Source organism: Ovis aries, chromosome 2 (assembly GCF_016772045.2).
Source record: "Ovis aries strain OAR_USU_Benz2616 breed Rambouillet chromosome 2, ARS-UI_Ramb_v3.0, whole genome shotgun sequence".
In the NCBI taxonomy this organism is placed as follows: Eukaryota; Metazoa; Chordata; class Mammalia; order Artiodactyla; family Bovidae; genus Ovis; species Ovis aries.
Window position 1 is genome coordinate 215,780,219 of NC_056055.1, and position 24,122 is coordinate 215,804,340.

Consider the following 24,122-nt stretch of genomic DNA (forward strand, 5'->3'; position numbering starts at 1 on the left):
GAAACATTTTTCATACTCTTTCCCACTCTTAATAAAAAAAAAAATAGTTAGTATTGCAGCTGCAAATAATCCCTAAGAAAATGCCTCATATCTCAGTAGACTTTATCAAGATCTTAGACATAACAATGATTTAAAATGAATGATCCTTCCACTTATGCATGCTAATCAAGTAACAAAATTCTAAAACATTTTTGCAAGCTCTCCCACATATTGTATCTAGCCAAAACCAACAATTCTGAAATGAGATCCTTTTTTTTTTTATTACGTATTGCAAGTTACCTTAAAAGAGAACATATTTCACAACCAAGAATGTGACATTGTAACGCAGTAGTAAAGTTGATGTGTACAGCGTGTGGCATGCATCCAACCATGTCATCCATCAGTGAAATTTCAGGGGTTGATTATACTACAGTATACTCCTGTAGTGGAAAATTACCTACTTTCTCTGAGCTATCATTTAAAGCATCTTTTTCTGACATATTTGTGACTTCCTGCTAACAGCTATAGAAAGGAGATAAGGAGGGGAAATGGAGGGGAAGGCTCTTCCTGCAAAGAAAAGGAAGAGAGAAACGGAAAAGGTAGGAGAAGAACACTTGCAGTGTCAGCACTTAAGAGAAGTCCATAGTTACTGTTTAGATTCCTGAGGATTTCTAATCCAGGCCATTTCTGATAAGAGGGTATATTTTTTGTTGTCATTTCAAATTTGGATAGACTTTTCACATTTGGAAATTAGGAATGTACATTAAAAGTTTCATAGGAAATTAAGTAGATAAAGGAGTTTGAATTTTTAATTATATGTAGGCCAGGTCTCAACTACCCAGTGATGAAAAATATTGAAACAATTACCTTGACAATTGAGACAAAAACCATACAGAGGATATAATACTGTTGAGTTAGCTGAATGCCAGACAAGAAATCTGAAATTGATGCTGTTGTTCAGGAGGTCCTGAACTATTCAAAATGAATTAGAACATTTTTTCCCCAGTCTATGACAAACTCTTGCATTGATTTCCCTTTTGATAAGAAGTAATTTCTAAGATAAATGAGAAGTTAAACTGATTGTTTGACTTTTGAAACTCACCTAGACTTTAGGAAATTTGATTACAGCTTACTAATTTGGGAAGATGAAAATATTCATTTGAGGCAGGGTAAGGTACATTCTGGGCTTCCCAAACCCACATGCCAATGCAGGAGATGTGGGATTGATCCCTGAGTCAGGAATGTCCCTTGGAGAAGGAAATGGCATCCCATTCCAGTATTCTTGCCTGGGAAATCCCATGGACAGAAGATCTTGGCCAGCTATAGTCCATGGGGTTGTAAAAGAGTTAGACACAATTTAGCAACTGAACAGCAAAAAGGTGCATTCTATGAATGTCTGTAAAAACATCCTGAAAGTTTAAATGTGGAAGTAGGCAACTAGTTAAGATGAAACTGAGAGGCTACTTAGAATAGGTAATCTTTGAAAAAGGATTTTGAAGTCTCAAATAAGGCTCGGTAGTGAGTGGGAAGAAGAGAGGGAGTATTTATGGAGGAACAAGTTGTCACTAGGCAGTAGAAGCAAAACAATAATGTTGAAAAGAATATTGTGTGTATTATTGAGCTTGTTTGTGGGTTAGAGAGTAGTTTAGTTTGGTGCAAGAAAACATTATTGTTGTGCTTTTTTGTTTTTGTTTTTTTGATTGATTTCCTTTAAGAAAAATGAGAGGAAGACAGAAATTTTGTCAAACCCAACACACTCCTGAAAAAGCGATGAGCACAATAGTTGTGGATTAAAGGTTAAGAGCAATGGAGAGGTGAATACAGGCTTAGGTTGGCAAGGATGTTTCTTCTCTTGTGGGAAGCTGATGGGGCATGAATGTTTTAGATTCTTGGTTTACTTGTTTAACTATTTGTGTGATGGGTATTAGTGCCATTTTTTTTTTTAATCTGAAGAAAACTCTTCCTTAATAAAAAGAGTGAAATAATCACTCTAGTGGAAAAAGTTAAAATTTGAAAGTCACTTAACTGAACCATAATTTGCCTGGCCTTAACATTACTCTTTTCATGCTTGTAATTTTGACTCAATAATTGATGTATTTTTAAGGTTTCATTACTTTTCATGGTTAAAGTGGAGTTATATTGTTGAGTTAATGAAAGATGATGTAGCCTTTGTGATAATTGAGGACTTATTTTTTAAGTAGAGAAAGTCCTTTTCCTGTAGACCATAATTATAGCTGTGTTCATTGCATCAAATTATACATGCATTATTAGACCTTCAAACCCCTAATAAATTCTGTACTTTACTGTTTGGGGGCTTTGTATATTGTAACAAATATTTATATAAATAAAATCTAGGTTGTATTAGGAGAAGGCAATGGCACCCCACTCCAGTACTCTTGCCTGGAAAATCCCATGGACGGAGGAGCCTGGAAGGCTGCAGTCCATGGAGTCGCTGAGGGTCAGACACGACTGAACGACTTCACTTTCACTTTTCACTTTCACGCATTGGAGAAGGAAATGGCAACCCACTCCAGTGTTCTTGCCTGGAGAATCCCAGGGACGGGGGAGCCTGGTGGGCTGCTGTCTCTGGGGTCGCACAGAGTCGGACACGACTGAAGCAACTTAGCAGCAGCAGCAGCAGCAACAGCAGCAGCAGCAGGTTGTATTAATAAAAAACAACTTATCTGAATCTCTACATTCTTTAGGATCCACTTTCTCCTCATGAGAACAGGGAGTATTTTAACGGCAAAAAATGGGATGATATATAGTTACTAAATGATTTTTAAATTCATGATTAACCATTCATATTCATTTCTATAGTCTTGCATAATTGGTCTACATAATATAACCTTTTTTAAACATTTTAATGAAATATGAAAGCACCATAACATCCATGTAATACATGAGTTAAGAATTGCAGTTTTGAAAAAATTTCTTCTTCAAATTATACTTGTATTTCTTTCTTGAATCTTGAATTCTGAAAGCTTGCAATCTTATGAAATGTAATTCTTTTGTATGGAGAACCATCTACTGGATTAGTATTACAAGCAAAGGACTAAATACTTAGTCAGAATAACATTCATTATTATTGTGGTGCCTATACTATACACATATTTTGAAAGTAAACTTATTTTCTTGGTAATCTCAGAACTCTTTGTTGGTTGTGTTTTCGTTTATTCATTTACCAGTAAGAGATAAGACATCTATACATTTTCACCAAAAAAATTCATATGATTTGTGAATAAGCAATCAATTCCTTTGCATATATCTTGCCATTTAAATAAATGTATTAAAAAGTGAACTGGTGAAAAAGAGGAGAGGATCAGTTTGTTGATGTCCAGAACTAGATATTATGGAACATCTGCTCATTGAAAAATATGTTAGTGTGTTATGTTCATTCCCTTCTGCATATGGATTGCCTTTGAATGGGGAGATAAACATTTCCTAGATGATGGCATGTAAGATTTGTGCAGTTTCAGAGAAAACTGAGATGGAAAACTAATTTACCTAAAAAAAAATATTCTTAGGCAACTTTAAAATTATATAAAATACCATTCATCATAATTCTTGGCCATTGTCCTTTGTTAAAACCATTAATTCTCATGATTAGCTATGACAAGGATAGGGAAAATATATATTATTGCTGTTAGATGGGGGACTGAAAAACCAACCATTCTGTGTTACATGCAGGCAGCAAAGTACTCATCAGTAGTTTTGGGTCTCTTAGAGCCTTTGTACCCTAACTTAACGCAGAGAAAAATCCACGGAAACAGTTTTTTGGGCGGGTTGGTGTGAAGCAAGAGTCCATCTACAACTTCTTTCTACTGGTGTCTACACTCCCAGTGAGCACTATAAGACTGAGAAACACCAGCAGGTAACCCTCTGACTTGTTTTCACTGGTACTGCAAGACTTACATAAACACTGTCACCATTACATAAGTTTGAGGAGTTTAGATATGAAATCTGTGTGTGTGTGTGCTTAGTTGCTCAGTCATGTCTGACTCTCTGCAGCCCCATGGATGTAGCCCACCAGGATCCTCTGTCCATGGGGATTCTCCAGGCAAGAAGACTGGAGTGGGTTGCCATGACCTCCTCCAGGGAGTCTCCCCAACCCAGGGATTGAACCCAGGTTTCCTGCATTGCAGGCAGATTCTTTACAGTCTGAGCCACCCAGGGAAGCTCTAGATATGAAATAGGGAGATATTTAAAACCCAGATATGTGAATTAAATAAGAAAAAATAAAACTTTGTTTTAGAAATTTGAAAATGATTCTTAAATGTTGAATTATTAAAAAAAAGAATAACCAACATTCAACCGAGCACCTGATCTGTGACAGGTACTTTCCTAAATGCCGTCTATAATATATAATTTAATTTAAATTCTGTTTAATATTCTGGCTTCTCTGATGGGTCAGACGGTAAAGAATCTGCCTGTAATGCAGGAGACCTGGGTTAGATCCCTGCGTCAGGATGATTCCCTGGAAAAGGGAATGGCAACCCACTCCAGTATTCTTGCCTGGAAAATCCCATGAACAGAGGAGCCTGGTGGGCTCCAGTCCATGGTGTTGCAAAGAGTCGAATGTGACTGAGTGACTAACACGCGCGCACACACACAGACACACAGACACAGACACAGACACACACACACACACACACACACACACACATTTAATTCCCTAACATTCATGTTCTATAAATGAGAAAACAAATTTATAGGCACATAACCCAGATGATTTGTTCAACGTATGTAGGATATTATTTTAGAAACCTTAAGAAAATTATAGAAAGGCAAACCTTGTTAACTTCTGTATCTCAAGAAAGTTTATTTTGTAGGTAATTTCTAGGGGAAAATCTGATTTCCAGAGTTTAATGCTTCCTCTTACTTGAGAAATTATTTCATGAAGCGAGTCATAGATAGCCACACAATTCATGGTTCCTAACTTATGGATTTGGCCCATGTCCATCAACACTGTCTTCTATAAGTCTACAAAAGCAATTGCAAACCTAAAAGCAATAGGCCCATTGTTGTTAGGTCATTGAGTCATGTCCAGCTCTTTTGTGACCCCATGGACTGTAGCCCACCAAGTTCTTCTGTCCATGCGATTCCCCAGGCAAGAATATTGGCGTGGGTTGCTATTTCCTTCTCTAGGGAATCTTCTTGACCCAGGGATGGAACCGGCATTTCCTGCATTGGCAGGCAGATTCTTTACCACTGATCCACCAGGGAAGCAGCCAGTAGGCCCTTTAAAAGCTACCTAAAACTGTTAGGCTCAAATTCAGCATGCCCCAAGATTATGAAAACCATGTTATTCTAGTCTTCCAAATGCTAGTGCTTGCTTTTCCCTCAATATTTGACATTTAGAGAGCCAGTAAATAAACATCCTCTTTTCTTGATCACGTCAAGAATTCATAGGACTGTGAAAGATAGAGATAAAATATTAGGTTTTACTGGTAAAAAAGGATTAAAGGGATATTACCATGTGTTGCCACAATGGGATTTCCACTACTCCATCTTGCAAATAGGCTAACCTGCTGGGGCACAGATAATGCTGAGTGACAGCTGGCTTGTCATATAGGGGCCTATCCTTGCAAAGCATAACACAGAAGAGCTTGGAAATGCAGATTCACTGCAGGCAGGCTGATCCAGAGAAGAGAGAGAAGTTAGAAGAGGCTGTCTTTTGTAATGCTAACCCTTTACTCCAGAGTTGCTTTGTGACCACTCAGATATGTTTTTTTCTACATCCTCAGAAGGATGGGGTTGGGTTAGAAAGGAGTCAAGAATATTTTCTTACAGGAGATTCCTCATTAACACACACAAGACCTAGGTGAGAGCCTTGCCTCTAGCCATTTTTAATAATTATGCTATGAGACTTACAATAATTTGAATTTTTTAGAGCCGCTTGTAGCCATTGTAGATGGTTTATAGTTCAGAGCAGCAGGTTGGGTGACAGTAGTATTAAGAATATGGAAGCTAAAACCTAAAGGTCAAGGAACTAGTTACCTTCTTATTTGTGTCCTTTTATCTTCAAACTGTCAGAAAACAGAGGCTTAGAACAGGGAATACTCATTTTGTATAAAGATTTTCTACTTCTCTCCTTTGACATTTCCAGCAACTTAGTGGTAGCGTGACTGAATGAAACCAAAAGTAATGGATGGGAAAAGTTACATGGAAGGAGTATTCAGTGTAAATATTTCCATCTCAGCCTAATTAACATTCAAAGATCCGATAGAAAACACAAAGTCAAAAGAAGAAAAGAAATTACAGGGAAATAACAGTGCTTTAGATAAAGAGGGGCTGTAATTGGTAGAAATTAAAACAGTGATTTTGGTCATCTCTAATTTCTAACAAAACTGAAGGTCAGTTCAGTTTAGTTCAGTTGCCCAGTCGTCCTACTCTTTGTGACCCCAAGAATCACAGCAGGCCAGGCCTCCCTGTACAACTCCCAGAGTTCACTCAAACTCATGTCCATTGAGTCAGTGATGCCATACAGCCATCTCATCCTCTGACTACCCCTTCTCCTCCTGCCCTCAATTCCTCCCAGCATCAGGGTCTTTTCCAATGAGTCAACACTTCACATGAGGTGGCCACAGTATTGGAGTTTCAGCTTTAGCATCATTCCTTCCAAAGAACACCCAGGACTGATCTCCTTTAGAATGGACTGGTTGGATCTCCTTGCAGTCCAAGGGACTCTCAAAGAGTCTTCTTCAACACCACAGTTCAGAAGCATCAATTCTTCGGTTCTTAGCTTTATTCACAGCCCAACTCTCACATCCATACATGACCACTGGAAAACCATAGCCTTGACTAGACGGACCTTTGTTGGCAAAGTAGTATCTCTGCTTTTCAATATACTATTTAGGTTGGGCATAACTTTCCTTCCAAGGAGTAAGCGTCTTTTAATTTCATGGCTGCATTCACAATCTGCAGTGATTTTGGAGCCCCCCAAAATAAAGTCTGACACTGTTTCCCCTGTTTCCCCATCTATTTCCCATGAAGTGATGGGACCAGATGCCATGATCTTCGTTTTCTGAATGTTGAGCTTTAAGCCCCAACTTCTTCACTCTCCTGTTTCACTTTCATCAAGAGGCTTTTAGCTCCTCTTCACTTCCTGCCATAAGGGTGGTGTCATCTGCATATCTGAAGTTATTGATATTTCTTCCAGCAATCTTGATTCCAGCTTATTTTTCTTCCAGTCCAGCCTTTCTCATGATGTACTCTGCATATAAGTTAAATAAGCAGGGTGACAATATACAGCCTTGACATACTCCTTTTCCTATTTGGAGCCAGTCTATTGTTCCACGTCCAGTTCTAACTGCTGCTTCCTGACCTGCATACAGATTTCTCAAGAGGCTGGTTAGGTGGTCTGGTATTCCCATCTCTTTCAGAATTTTCCACAGTTTATTGTGATCCACACAGTCAAAGGCTTTGGCATAGTCAATAAAGCAGAAATAGATGTTTTTCTGGAACTTTCTTGCTTTTTTGATGGTCCAGTGGCTGTTGGCAATTTGATCTCTGGTTCCTCTGCCTTTTCTAAAACCAACTTGAACATCAGGGAGTTCACGGTTCACGTATTGCTGAAGCCTGGCTTGGAGAATTTTGAGCATTACTTTACTAGCATGTGAGATGAGTGCAATTGTGGGGTAGTTTGAACATTCTTTTGCATTGCCTTCTTTGGAATTGGAATGAAAACTGACCTTTTCCAGTCCTGTGGCCACTGCTGAGTTTTCCAAATTTGCTGATATATTGAGTGTAGCACTTTTACAGCATCATCTTTCAGGATTTGAAATAGCTCAACTCGAATTCCATCACCTCCACTAGCTTTGTTCGTAGTAATGCTTTATAAGGCCCACTTGACTTCACTTTCCACGATGTCTGGCTCTAGATTAGTGATCATATCATCATGATTATCTGGGTCATGAAGATCTTTTTGTACAGTTCTTCCGTGTATTCTTGCCACCTCTTCTTAATATCTTCTGCTTCTGTTAAGTCCATACCATTTCTGTCCTTTATCAAGCCCATCTTTGCATGAAATGTTCCCTTGGTATCTCTAATTTTCTTGAAAAAATCTCTAGTCTTTCCCATTCCGTTGTTTTCCTCTATTTCTTTGCATTGATCACTGAAAAAGGCTTTCTTATCTCTTCTTGCTATTCTTTGGAACTCTGCATTCAGATGCTTATATCTTTCCTTTTCTCCTTTGCTTTTTGCCTCTCTTCTTTTCACAGCTATTTGTAAGGCCTCCCCAGACAGCCATTTTGCTTTTTTGCATTTCTTTTCCATGGGGATTGTCTTGATCCCTGTCTCCTGTACAGTGTCACAGACCTCATTCCATAGTTCATCAAGCCCTCTATCTATCAGATCTAGGCCCTTAAATCTATTTCTCACTTACACTGTATAATCATAAGGGATTTGATTTAGGTCGTACCTAAATGGTCTAGCAGTTTTCCCTACTTTCTTCAATTTAAGTCTGAATTTGGCAATAAGGAGTTCATGATCTGAGCCACAGTCAGCTCCTGGTCTTGTTTTTGTTAACTGTATAGAGCTTCTCCATCTTCGGCTGCAGAGAATATAATCAATCTGATTTCAGTGTTGACCATCTGGTGATGTCCATGTGTAGAGTCTTGTCGTAAGAAGCATAGATTATTTATTAAGTTGAATTTAAATATTTCAAGCTATATTCAAATTTTTACTATTTTTAGAAGTGGAGGAAGGTGTGTCATAAATGTTAAATATTTTTGATAATGATTTTTAATCACTTTTCTATATAACTTTTTCTAACTTTTTTTTAACTTTAAGTTTGTATTAAAAAAAAAAGTCACGGACTGTCAGTGATACACAACAATAAGTGATGAATGCCCAAGCGTCTGAGGTGATCACGTAAGCAATTCTGCCATTTGTAGTTGGGCTGGGATGATGATTCTTCTGATGTTGACTGAACTGACTCAAATATGTTTGGGTCAGCTGACCCAGTATAAGGTGACACTCAACATGTCTTGACTTTGTTCTATATGACTCTCATACCCTGTCAGGCTAGGGAAGGTACATCCTTCTCCTGATGATGATACAGCCCAAAAGTGAAAGAAAGCCTAATTATGCAGACACTGTTCAAGCTCCTTGAATATGCTATAGTTCCTGACATCTCATTGCTAGTAGAAGACACATGGTTAGGTCCATATTCAGAGTTTGGGAAGATGCTGTGAAGTTACATGGCAAAAGAATTGGGTACAGTAATGAGTGGTAGAATATCAGTGCTCAAGCTGATATTAATCTGTATTATTATATAGAATTAAATAAATTTCAGAAAAGACATTAAAGCAAAATTTGGCTAAAACTATTACTTCTTCAATTCAGTTCAGTCGCTTAGTCGTGTCCGACTCTTTGCAACCCCACGGACCGCAGCAACTCCTGAGAGTTCACCCAAACTCATGTCCATTGAGTCGGTGGTACCATCCAGCCATCTCAACCTGTGTCGTCCCCTTCTCCTCCTGCCCTAAATCTTTCCCAGCAACAGGGTCTTTTCAAATGAGTCAGCCCTTCACATCAGGTGGCCAAAATATTGAAGTTTCAGCTTTAACATCAGTCCTTCCAATGAATATTCAGGACTGATGGGTATATCTTTCCTTTTCTCCTTTGCTTTTCACTTCTCTTCTTTCCACAGCTATTTGTAAGGCCTCCCCAGACAGCCATTTTGCTTTTTTGCATTTCTTTTTCTTGGGGATGGTCTTGCTCCCTGTCTCCTGTACAGTATCACAAACCTCCGTCCATAGTTCATCAGGCACTCTGTTTATCAGATCTAGTCCTTAAATCTATTTTTCACTTCCACGGTATAATTGTAAGGGATTTTATTTAGGTCATACCTGAATGGTCTAGTGGTTTTCCCTACTTTCTTCAATTTAAGTCTGGAATTTGGCAATAAGGAGTTCATGATCTGAGCCACAGTCAGTTCCTGGTCTTGTTTTTGCTGACTGTATAGAGCTTCTCCATCTTTGGCTGCAAAAATATAATCAGTCTGATTTCAGTGTTGACCATCTGGTGATGTCCATGTGTAGAGGCTTCTCTTGTGTTTTGTTGGAAGAGGGTGTTTGCTATGACCAGTGCATTCTCTTGGCAAAACTCTATTAGCCTTTGCCCTGCTTCATTCTGTACTCTAAGGCCAAATTTGCCTGTTACTCCAGGTGTTTCTTGACTTCCTACTTTTGCATTCCAGTCCCTATAATGAAAAGGACATATTTTTGGTGTACAAATACACACACACACACACACACACACACACACACACATATATATATATATATATATATATATTAGATGGTACTGTATGAAATAGTGTATATTATATACATAAAGGCTATGGTTTTTTTTTTTCCGATAGTCATGTATTGGGTGTGAGAGTTAGACCATAAAGAAAGTTGAGCACTGAAATGCTGGCGACGAAATGAAACACCAACACTGCAGAGTGGTTTGAATCTTTTTACTTTAACTCCTTGCTTCTTACAGCTGCTTTATTTTATATCCTTTGCACAACAATCTACAGGGTAAGTTGCCAAACACCATAATTCAGCGACTATACAGTGCGCAGGCGCAGGGTGAGATCACCTTTACCTTATTTACTGCAGCTAAGACTTTGTTTTGGGGAACTTCCTTATCAACTTAGAATCCGTTTTGTCCCTGGGTCTGTTCCTTTTGAGGAATCAGAGAAACATCCTTGTGTGCAAGAAATGTTCTTTTCCCACGGAAACAAACAGAGGATTCTTAGCTGAACATCTCGTTTGCAAGAATGTTCAGTCTGGTTGAGAGTCTCGTTTGCAAGCACTTCTCAACCTTCCTTATACCTTGTTCCCTACACCGAAAAGTTGATGCTTTTGAATTGTGGTGTAGGAGAACACCCTTGAGACTCCATTGGACTGCAAGGAGATATAACCAGTCCTTCCTAAAGGAAATCAGTCCTAAATATTCATTGGAAGGACTGATATTGAAGCTGAAACTCCAGTACTTTGGCCACCTGATGTGAAGAACTGACTCATCTGAAAAGACCCTGATGCTGGGAAAGACTGAAGGCGGGAGGAAAAGGGGATGATGGAGGTTGAGATGGTTGGATGGCATCACTGGCTTAATGGACATGAGTTTCAGTAAACTCCAGGGGTTGGTGATGGACAGGGAGGCCTGGTGTGCTGCTGTCCATGGGGTTGCAAAGAGTCGGACACGACTGAGTGACTACACTGAACTGAACTGATATGCAATGTATGTAATATAACATAACTATTATACACATGTGTATGTATATGTGTATTCCCTGCTGAAATAACCTACCTAAAGTGCCTAAAGAAACTCCTTTTAGAACAAAATGCACTTTTTCCCCATAATTTCATTGGGGAGAAAATTTAAGTAGCTCATTTTACATATTTCTTTGCTTACAGTTACTCTGACTGAATTATAGAGGTCCCTAAATTTAATGGTTTGACTTATGATTTCTCAGCTTAATAGTAGTGCAGAATCAATGCACACAAGCAGAAATCATACTGTGTATTTTGAATTTTGATCTTTTCCTGGACTACCAATATGTGGTGTGATACTCTTTATTGAAGTATATGAGAATTACAGCAGAGAAGGCAATGGCACCCCACTCTAGTATGCTTGCCTGGAAATCCCATGGATGGAGGAGCCTGGTAGGCTGCAGTCCATGGGGTCATAAAGAGTCAGACATGACTGAGCGACTTCACCTTCACTTTTTACTTTCACGCATTGGAGAAGGAAATGGCAACCCACTTTGGTGTTCTTGCCTGGAGAATCCCAGGGACGGGGGAGCCTGGTGGGCTCCATCTATGGGGTCGCACAGAGTTGGACACGACTGAAGCAATGCAGCAGCAGCGAATTACAGTATTATATTTGCTTCAGGTGTACAGTGTTGTGATTCAATATTTTTATAGATTATACTCTGTTTGAATTTATTATAAAATATTTGCTGTATTCCCTCTGCTATATAATACATCCTATAGTTGTTTATTTTATACATAGTAGTCTGTGCCTGTTAATTCCCTACCTCTATTTTGGCCTCTCCTCTTCCCTCTGCCCACTGGTAACCACTAGCTTGTTCTTTATATCTGTGAGTCTCTTTCCATTTTGCTATATTCATTCATTTGCTTTAATTTTTAGATTCCACATTTAAGTGATAACATACATTTATCTTTCTCTAACTAATGTCGGTAAGCATAATGCCCTATAGGTCCATCCGTGATATCGCCATTAGGAGAATTCTATTCTTTTTTTGTTTTAACTGCTGAGGGATATCCCATTGTAATATATGCCACATAATCTTTATTCATTCATCTCTTGATGAACACTTAGATTACTTTCTTCTCTTGGGTACTGCAAATAATGCTGCAGTGAACACTGGGATGTATGCTTAGTTTTGAATTAGTGTTTTTGTTATTTTCAGATATACACTAAGGAATGGAATTGCTGGATCATATGATAGTTCAATGTTTTCTGAAGAACCTATATGCTCTTTTCCATAGTGGCTGCACTAATTTATATTCCCACCAACAGTTCCCAAAAAATGAAGAGGAGGAAGCACTCCCAAATTCTTTCTTTTCAGCCCCCATTACCCTGATACCAGGAAACTGAGGCTTAGGTCATTTTCAAAGTGCCAGGGCCAGGGTACACAGACCACAGAACCTTTCTGGTAACTATTGTATAGAACTCCACTGCTTATATTATTGTTATTATTGTTTTTAGTAAAAAAAAAAAAGTTACTCATGACATCTGAAATCCTTTCTATTTTGGTGAAGCTAATAGCATACTTTGCTATAGTAAAATAATTTTCCTTTGGCAAAGATATTCTGGATTAAGAATGATTTTTATTAATACATTTGCAGCTTCGTGTTCAGAACTGTCAGTGCCTAAGTTTACATAAAATGAACTAAGGTAGTATTTTTACATGGTTATCTGCCCACAACATTCTTTTTATCTCCTCCAGTGTAAACAATGCTTTAATGTACTAGAAGTGTTGATAAAGGCATAGGAGAGGGGTCAAGGGAACAGCTGGATCTGCCGTGTAAGAGGATGGAAAGATATCAAGTAAATTTAAAATAAAATAGGTGAGGTTATTAAATCACATGAAATTCTACAGGTCACTGAAACCTTATATTGAAAAGAGATAAAGCAGAATGTGCTAGCACACAGAACCAAAGACTCTTATGCCTTCTTATACCTACATGAGTGAGGTAAAGAGAGGGCTACAGACGTGGAGTTTAAACAAGCAGAGTTACAAGGCTGATTAATTCTGCAGCACACACTTAACCATCTCTCCTGATTGCCCTTGCAGTGATATTCCCTCTCCTCACTAAAGAAAACAAATGTTAAAACATTAACTTACATACATACACACAGATACAAGCACATAATACAAAAATATCTGGAGGCAGAGCTTTATGGTATAGGGGAAATACTGAGTATTTTCCAGAGACCCCTGTGCTGTAGACGTTGAGTGCTGCAACAGGGAAAGTGATTTTGAGTTATTTATTAAAAGAGGGCTGATTAAACTATATGCTTGAGAGAATTGGGAATGGTGCATACCTTTCCTTTTGCACTGAATTCAGTAGAACTCAGGGTAGATAATAAATCAAAGAATTGAATATCTGTGCAGTTGCTCCTGTTCAGACTAATTGATTATAATATTGGGCTGGTCATATACAGAAGATCCAAGGCTTACCTGAAATTGTAGCAGATCGATTCTTAGATTGCTCTCTCTGTCCCCCTTTCTTACCCAAAATGGGTAGTTGGAATGAGAATTTGCTGTTGTTCAGTCGCTTAGTCGTGTCTGACTCTTTGCAACCCTGTGGACTGCAGCACAGCCAGGCTTGCCTGCCCTTCACTATTCCCCAGAGCATGCTCAAACTCATGTCCATCAGGTTGGTGATGCCATCCAGCCATCTCATCCTCTGTCTTCCCCTTCTCCTCCTGCCTTCAATCTTTCCCAGCATCAGGGTCTTCAGGGAGTCAGTACACACCTCTCTACTTTTGTTTCTTTCTCATGGAGTAGAAGAAGGAAGACTGCAGAAGCAGAGACAAATGTATGGGGATAAAGGACAAAGCACTATCTTACCGCATGGCCAGTTATCAGGATGCGTTTCATAACTTTTTCATGCTTTTCTTAATTTTCCATTATTTGGATCCATTTCTGTCTACCTTGTTCTCTCTAGGATTTATGTCTCACCATCTTAGGGTTTTTAGCAGATCTCACTTTGACCCAATTGGCCATCTAAAGCCATCCCTTAAACTTGAACAGTTCATTTTATTCAATTCTGGCCATGTACATCTGATCACCAATCTTGAATTCAACTTCTTTGTGTTTTTACATAACTTTAATGTTTTTATCTACTCAGTTCTTACTACTGCCCCGTTCATCTGACTCCATATCTTCTCCCCAGTCCCCTGGAAACCAACTGGGGACTCACTGGTGTTCATCTTCCTCTAGTTACACCAGCTGTACAGTGAATGCCAGTTAATCCCTTTTCTTGTCCCCATCAGTTCTGCCACATGGCCTTTGACACCCATGAGGCATTATGATGCAAGTTCTTTCAGTCTTAGTACATATTTCAATATAGAAATTGAGATTCATGACAATTTTTGTAACATGCTAATTTCAATATATGTGTCTTAAATTCCTAAACTTGGGTTTCTCTGGTGGCTCAGATGGTAAAGAACCTGCCCGTGATGAGGGAGACCTGGGTTTGAATCCTCGGTTGGGAAGCTCCCTCGGAGAAGGGAGGGGATCTGGCCTGGAGAATTCCATGGACAGAGGAGCCTGGCAGGCTACAGCCCATAGGGCCACAAAGAGTCTGATATGACTGAGCGCCTTTCACTTTCACTTTTCCTAAACTTTCTTTGTAAAAGAATGCTGAATTTTAGTCAGTACTCCCGAATAATAAAGGAACCACACATAATTCATTTTGGTTTTCTAACAATTATCAAACAGGTACAAAAAGAAATTGTCAACAATTAAATATCATGACAGTCATCAGATTGACTTGGTGGTTTAGGCTAAGAACAGAATTTTGTACTATACTTTGATGTATAGATGGACCTCAATTCCATGTCTTAAGTAGTAATATTTCTAGTTATTCCTCAATTATATGTAGGTTTTGTTTTCTAAATATCCTCCTTGAAAAGGGATTTTCATGATAGAGCTCTTGCCATGAAGATGTTTGATTTCAGCTTAGAAAGCACCTACTCTATGTCACTAATATACTAAGGAAATGTGAAATGGAAAATTTTTAATATTCATAACTATACAGAATTCTTGTAGACTTCTGAAACATGAAGTAACCAAATAAACTTTATTATTGAAATGAGTTTCTTAAGAATATAAATGCATAATGTGACTTTTCAAACTTGTTAAGCTGTAAAGAGCTACAGCAATTTCATAATATGAAACAGTGTGTATAAAACTATGTAGCATAAAATGTTTAGCTGCTAAGGTAGCAGGGAAGTTCCAGGAGCTGTTTTCATAAATCTGAAAGTAGTTAACCTGTTTCATTGATCTTCTTTATTCCATTTACCAAAATAGTGGGGCCTGCCTTCCCCTGTCTTTGGATTTTATAAATTTCATTTACTTGATGCTATGTATTTTAGAATGGCCTTTCTTTTACATATTGTAACAATTTGTGTAACTAGAACTTCTGGAGATGATGGAAATTATATGTTGTTTAGTTTAAGAATATCTTTTCTTAAGCTTTGTTTTGTTTAATAAATAAAACAGGGATACTTTTTATTTAGAACACAGGATAAATGATATCACATTTTTTAACATGAGAAAACAAAAACATAATAAGTTAAAATGACTTTTCTTAAAGGCCATCGACTGATCTTAAGAATTTTCATTTGGGAGGTAATTGGGAAATGGCCTGGCTAATGCACTCACCAAAGTCGAAGTGCCCTTACTTGTGAAACAAGGATACTCAGCTCTGTAGATGACGTGAGAGTTTATTTTGCAAGATTATGAGGCTGCATATTTGACTTTTCATAAATGGTGATAAGTGTTTGACTGTTGGTAGATAATCTTTACCCTTGTGAGTGTATTGGATGAATTTTTCTTACAAAAATATAAATCTATGAATTTCAATGGAGCATTTATATAGAAAAGGTAACAATCATAGTGTTGCCCTGGAGATAAACCAGGACACACATACAGTCTTGCCTGCCTCTTTCCTTGCCCATGGTTAGGATTAGAACTACCAGCCAGGTAACAAGGCAAGAAGAAGACTATTTGGTACCCCACCAGTCTCCAAATTTACTATATGTATAAGGCTGGAAGAACATTGGACAGGGAAAATTAAAAGGAAGTGTTAGCCTTTAATGACTACCCTCTGGATAATTATTAATAATGTCATGTGCCATGTTGTGCTAAGTTGCTTCAGTTATGTCTGACTCTTGTGCAACCCTGTGAACTGTAGCTGGTCAGGATCCTCTGTCCATGGGATTCTCCAGGAGAAAATACTGGAGTGGATTACCATTCCTTTCTCCAGGGGATCTTCCTGACCGAGGAATCGAACCAGCGTGTCTTACGTCTAACCTGCATTGGCAGATGGGTTCTTTAACACTAATGCCACATGGGAAGCCTCCCTAATAATAATGCCAGAAACTGTGAAAATGCCTCATCTATTTAGTAAAAATGAAGGGAAGATACTTTCCAGATCCTGACAACACAATCCTATATAACTTTGAATGAAATCTATACTATTACATTTTTAAAGTACCAGGGAAGTATTGATATTTCATATTTTCACATTTTCTTAGCTGACTTCTAAAATAGAATGAGACCTAACATCTTATTTTGACAGATTTTTCATTGTTTTGTGCACATATTTGCTTTATGGCTTCTAATCCATTTGACTCTTTTTAAAATACTCCTCTTTGTTTAATATTTTTTATTGGTGAGAAGAACTGAGTTGACTCTACCTGAAGATAATGATGAAAATATTAATATACTAAGGTGACATCTATGATAATAATGAGAAGCTGTGTGTTAAATGGCTCTAAAGCTTTTATTCTTAAGTTACTACTGTTCATTCTGAGCTAATGTCTATTTTTTTTTTCCCATGCTCTTCACTTTCTCATTTTCCAGACGGGGGTTGGAGAGATCTTTTAAATAATCATCACTCATATATTAGTCTCCTACTTAAAACTATTTAGTGATGTTTCAGTGGTGTTAGGGTAAATTCCAGTCTTCTTTTCTCAGCTTATGAGGGCCCATCTGAAACTTTTCACGTGCACTTCATTCATCATCAACACAGTCCTTCATTGCCTGTGGTCATTCTGGCCTTCTTCTGCCCCTTGAGCACGCTTTTGCATGTGCAGTCATCTATGCCTGAAACTGTCTGCCCCTATATTGTCCTAAAGATGCTTTTTCCTTCTGATCTTGCCTGGAATGTCATGTCTTCAGTGAGGACTCTAGTAACCAACCCATGGAAAATAACATTCTCCTACAAATCATTGTCGTATCACTTTTTTTTTTCTTTTAGCTTTTTTGTATAGCTCAGATATTCTGTTCAGACATGTAATTGTTGCTCTTTCCCCACCTTCATATGTAGGCTCCCTGAGAGTGGTACCTCTGTTTTGCATACTGTATCATAGGCTTTTAATTTATATTTATTGAAATAAAGGGTAAAAGTTGCATGTTAGAATGCTGTGTAAATCCTGATGCATATCCAAATATAAGATGCAAGTATTAACTAAGCAACAGTCAGACAAATCTTTTGTATGTTTGTCCTGGTAAGCTGGATAAAAGCATATGTGATGTGTGAGCATGTGCCATCATTAAGTATGAGTATATCAGTAGTCACCCACGTTCACGGGGCACACATTTTGATATTGATTCATTTTCAACCCACTGTGCATCTTCTGTGTTGGAAATAATTAGAGCCTGTGAACTGAAGTGAAGGAAACATTTATAATGCTGAATAACCCAAAGTGAAGACAGGAGTATCTAATTAGTCTTTCTTGTGACAATCTTTTTTTGGATTAGACTTTGAAAAGTCTTAACAGTGGTGCTTGTGTCAGCGACTCTGCTGATAATTAATAGTATTCGCCATACACCTACACACATTCCCTCCAAAATATCCTCGTGTAATGCCACTACTGGAAAGAACAATTTCACTTAGAAAGGAGAGCTTTTGAAATGTATATATCATATGGTCTATTGTGAGAGATGTGTCCTATTATAAAAGAGAAAAAAATCTGTGATAGAACATAATATTTTATGTAACATGCCTGATATATTGTTTAACAAAACATTTTATGGATACTTCATCACGACATGACTTGATTTAAGAAGCAGGACTAGCATTCACCCACAGTTTCTTTTTTTGAATCCGTAAGATGTTTTCCCATACTAGTTTCACCCAGTCACAAGCTTATTAACTTGGGAATGAGGTGACAGGGCCTTTGTCTTCGAATCTTGCAATTATAACTAATAGTAAGTTAAAGGGAAGCAGAAAGGTTATATTCAAAGTTTAAAGTAAAATGACTTTGTGGCACGTAGCGCAGGTACCAGGAAAATATTAAGTGGGAACTCATTATTCTTATTAATTAGAACTTTGGGAAGACATCTTGATAAGGAAAGTCATTTTATGGTATGTTACAAGAGAGACACCTATTTATGGACAGAACTTGGACAGGAACTATGCTTTCTTCATCTCGGCATGTCCAGGGCCTAGCAGAGGCCATCCCCAGTGACCAGTGACTACTTGATGCCAGTTGTATATATGAAGGCAGCGAGAAGGGGTCATTGTGTTCATATTCTCCACTCTATCCCTCAATGCATTCCTAAAATCTGTATTATGAAAGAAACTACTGCAAATTTCCTTATGTTTGTGTGTGAAAGTATTCTGTGTGAAGCCTGTACTTTTGGCAGAGGATTTAACGTTAGATAAAATATAGTAAAGTCTGGTGTCTCTCAAAACCACATGGAAACATCATTTTTCTCTAAATGTTTACAGTTTTAAAGACTAAATTTACTTCTTATGATCTTTATAAGAGACATGTGTGGGTTATAGAAGTTAACAACATGAAGGGCCAGGCTACAGTGAAGTGCAATAACGTCCAGTAATAATAATAGCTAATATTTACAGAAAGCTGGCCATGTTGAGATGTTGTTCCAACCACTTTCCATGTATCAGCTTGTCCTTACAACACAACACCCTTATGGTCACCCTTTTAATATTCCCCCTTTTCACAGATAAGGAAACTGAGGCTGTGGAGATTGTCATTGGCTAGTCAATAAGTTCTAGGCCAATGTTAAAATCTAGGCAGGCTGGTTTCAAAGTCTCCGTCTCTGTCTCTGCACTAGGATGATATTCACTGAGTTTTCATTATGTGTCTAAGTCCTTCACTTAAAATTAAGGAAGTGCATTTACTTCCTCAACTCACAAACCTATGAGGACAAGAGTATATTTCCTTCTATACATGTTGGAACTATGTCTAATCATGTAAACATTTAATGGACAAAGTACCTTATACTTTTTAAAGACTAGAATATCAATGTTTGACTGAAACTAATCCAGAATGGTTAGGGAAAAAAAAGTCATATGTAGATAAGAGATATTTTAAAAAGAGACAGTGCTAGAAAAGAGATACATACCCAAAGAAGCCATAGAGCATGCTTAGTAGGTTCAGTTCACATGCAGTTCAGGCGGTGTGGAGGGAGCTGCAAAGTAGAAGGGTTCAACCGCGCCTGGAGTAACATTTCCAAACTGATTAACCACCAACAGGCTTGTATTTATATTGTTTCCTTAACTTCGGCAAACAGCTCCCATCACAAAAGTCATTTTGGAAACATCTTTCGAAGTTTGTAAAGACGTCAGTGATTTTGGTTATCTTCACTTAAAGAGGGTAATTTATCATCTAGTCAAGTGCGCATGTGTCTGCCAGGAAAGCTGTGACCAACATACATCACGCTCAGGAGCTTCAAGGATTTGGTTTGCCTTCTTACGTGTGCTTTAATGTAGGATTCATTTCAACCTGACATTTTTTTTTTTTTTTTTACCTCTCATCATATTTTTCTTCTAATTAAGTTCTATAAATGTGTCCTCTCCCCAGTTTGAGCTGTGATAAATTCCTTTTCTGAATTGGCCTTCTGAAAGTCACAAACCAACATTATGATGAATTACAAAATGAATAATTTCCCTTCTACCATGTTTATTTTGAGCAGCAAAGTGCTGGAGAAAAGGGAATTTTTTTCACTCAAAAGAAAGCTCTGCTCACAGTGGTTATGTGTCTGTGAGTTAAATAGTTCCAGCACTGACCGACCCCAGCATATTTCCAAAACTGGATAGGCCTAATGGAAGGACATGATTTTTTCAGCTCAGAATTTGGGGATTTAAGGATATTCTTGGAAGGAATCCAAAATGAGAAAAGGTGTTGTTTCATGTAAGCCCTGTAGTTACTCATGTAGGTATGGACTGAGACCATGGTTTCTTTGGGAAACTGATTTCCTAAAGTCTATATTGCAGAAGAAAGGAACAATGTCATTCATACAATGGGCTATGGGAGAAATGAATTTATAGTTTTTATTTTTAAGTCCCTATTCATTTCACTTCATTATACATGCAAGTAAATTCATTATGTCTTTGATGTGAGACAGCTGTGTTGAAATTGAACAACTTGCTGCTAATATTTAGGCTGGTATTTTAATACATGCTTAACACAGGATACATTTGTTCCCTTTACATTGGAAGGCATAGATGAAACTATATAAATAAGATTAAAGTATTGCCATAGATAAAATATCAGGCATTAACCTTTTAGTCTCTTGATTTTCAAATGGTTTAGCGTCAATATTTAAACAGCCACAACAATCATAGTCTGGTTCAAGTAATACTGCTTAATGTGTTAATCATTAATTTTACATACTTCTTTCTCAGTTCCCTCTATGCCTTTATAGAGTGGGAATTACCTCTTGCATCCTGAATTCATTACTGTGATTTGTGTACTGTGCCTTGACTGAAGCCAATTTAAGTGGCATATTAGTGTGGAATTTGAGCTCCTTTGCTTTTTGTAGATAGGAGCTCATGGAGTTAATGTTTCTTTTATAGAATTTATTACAGAACTATGATAATGTGGTTATGATTTATGATCTATTCCTGGATAGTATCTGAATTAAGATATACTACAGTCTGAAAAGTTTGATTTTATATATTGTAATAAGCGTGGCTACTGGTCCAAATGTCTGAACACACCAAATTTTCATTGGCATAACTTCTCCTCCCTGAATGAAAAACCAGAACCATTATTTCAAGCCAGAATTAGAGCTTTTAGGTGAATTATGATCATTCACCTAAATCAACCATCCCATTTTTCAGATGAGGGATGTAAGATCCTGTGAAATTAATTAGGTTGATGACATTCAGGAAGGTATAAGTTAGGGCTCTAGCCAGGAGGTTGAACCTGGCTCTTCTGACTTCTGAGCCAGCATTCTGTAGCTGTCCTGCCTGGCTGAAATGGATAAATACTACCATTTCATTTATTCTCCATATGAAGCCATTCACTGTTACCTTCCCTTAACAACCTTTTCTTCTCTTTCCCTGTGTAGCATCGTCATGCACCCTCACAAAGACCTCCTTGTCTCCTGTGGGGAGGACCGTGTCTGGAAGATGGTGGGGCTCCCCAAAGGCAACGTGCTTCTCACAGGCTTGGGCCACACTGACTGGCTTTCAAACTGCTGCTTCCATCCCAGGTCAGTGCACACAACTCTCAGAGCTAGTCTCATCTCTCCAGGAAGGCACTTGTTTACTCTGTGTCTTCATTCTGCTGTCTTTTTTTTTTTTCTTTTTTCTTAAACCACTTATTGAAGTATGAATAAAGGTATACATTTAATGTATACAACTGGTAAGTTTGGAGATAAGTATACCTCCTTGAAATCATCACTGTTGTCTATACCATAAACATTCCTATCATCTCCAAAAGTTTCCTCCCATCCACTTTATCTTATCATCATCATCATTATCCTCAAAACACTTAAGATTTGTAAATGCTAGTGGTTCAGTGGTAAAGAATCTGCCTGCAATGCAGGAGACTCTGGAGACTCAGATTTGATCCCTGGGTTGGGGAGATACCCTGGGGAAGAAATAGCAACTCACTCCAATATTTGTGCCTAGGAAATCCCATGGACAGAGGAGCCTGGTTGCCCACAGTCCATAGGGTCACAAAGAGTTGGACACAACTGAGCTACTGAACATACACGCACAACCTGAGATCTACCCTCTTTAGCAAATTTTTAAGTATTCCTTAAGAATTGTTTGTTGTACGCTCTATGGTATACAGTAGATTTCTAGGACTTTACTTGTCTTATATAAATGAAACTTGAAAGTTTATACTGCCACTTTCCTCTCTGCAACCCCACCTCTACCACTGAATTTTGAAACATGTAGATAAATTCTCCTTTGGCTTTCATTATATTGACTTTAGATTGATTGCTTTTGATATTTAGTACATGTAAAACTTAATACACATGCTGATGCATTTAAGAAGAGTAATGAGCTTCCCAGGACAAGCTTCAGAAACGCTCTTTGTCCTCATAAACTCTGACAAGGCACATGAATTTCAATAGTGCATAGCAGTGTTTACTTTGCCTCTGTTAATCTTGTATTTTTTTCCCTTCAGAATTAAGATATCTACCAAAAAGGATCAGGAGGCAGTGATCAACTCCTTTAAAAATTCAATGATACTTAAGATATAAAAGGGAACAAGCAGAACTGAAGGCACTGAGCCCTATAATTTTCAAAATTCACTTAATTTTTGTACCAAAAGAACCAGGGCACAGAAGGAATGAAACACACATACACATTTTTCTGGTGGCAAGAAGGACTGCCCACTGTTGCTTGTGGTCAACTCTTATCCGTAATCCTAGTGGTCTTCTCTTATCATTATGCTTAACATTTTTAAACACTCCTGCGTCTGGCTCTTTCTAACAGTTTCTGGTCTAATTATTCTTGGAGACATATAGTTCTTAGTGAAACTTCTGAATGGTACCATTGGGAAAATTTGTTCTTTGGAGAACTTTATTTTTTGTTTGCACAAAACTTTTTTTAAAAAAGCATCTTTATCTTATCCTTAGTATGAAAGTCAGTGAAATTAGATTGAAAAAGAGTAAACTAAATTATTCAAAAATTTGTGTCTTAAAGAGAAGAGTAAACTAATTTTTCAAAAAAAATTTTGAAAGTGTTTTTAAAATACAACTTTAGTGCTAGATGTTTGGATTTAATTTTTAAACGTATAATGCATTCCATACCTGATATGTGGATAAACAGATCTGCACCACCTCTTACCTCTCAGGAACATAAAGCCCATCTTGCAAGCAGAGACAGCACAATTAGAAGTGTAGTGTATCACTTACATAGCTGCTGGGCATACTAATCAGATTTCAATAATATCCCATCACCATGACAACCTGTGACTCTGACATTTTCTTATTAGTGTTTGACTAGCACATGGTCCTTTTAATAGATATTCCTACTTTTCCAGTCAATTACTGAAATTAAAATGAGGTGAAATATATCATTATTCACTCATAGTATGAGTTTACATTTAGTACTTTCTTTGGTAGAATTTTAGTAAAGTGCAGTCATACTGCTTTTTTTCTAGTGCATGTGGGATAAAAATAATGGGAGAAAGTACATTTAGCCATGTGTGTTTTAAGTGAGAGATAATGAATAATGAGTGTTCTATTTGCAGAATTGACAAAAACAATGAATGTTTATTAGAAACAATAAAAAAGCTCTTTTTTATTTGGGGTAGGGACTATTTCTCAAGAAGTTTACATTTCATGCCTGAGACATTTTACAATGCTTAATGTATGTAAATCAACACTGAAAACCATATATTATGTATAAATATATGCATAGATGTGTATATAACATTTATGTCTAAAAGCTGTTGAATTTCCTGCTTTCTGAAATTTGTGATACTTGATTTTTATTTTTGCTTAGATAATTTAGTCAGTAAAAAATAATTTATTTGTTAAAGATAACACTTTTCCTCTTTATATACTTATCTACAATCGAAGAATCAAATATAAAATAAATTTGATTCAAATGTGACACTAATCTGTAGTTGGATCTTTGATGAATAAATGCAGTCATAGTCTTCCT

The 24,122-nt window shown here is 37.5% G+C and overlaps 1 protein-coding gene across 1 annotated transcript in view; it reads left to right on the forward strand.

The window, feature by feature from the left end:
- SPAG16 (sperm associated antigen 16) overlaps positions 1-24,122 on the forward strand; it is an 815,445-nt gene that overhangs the window by 509,809 nt on the left and 281,514 nt on the right. Inside the window, exon 11 of the mRNA XM_060410399.1 lies at positions 21,566-21,709. Coding sequence (XP_060266382.1) covers positions 21,566-21,709 — 144 coding nt within the window. The remainder of the gene's footprint in view (positions 1-21,565; positions 21,710-24,122) is intronic.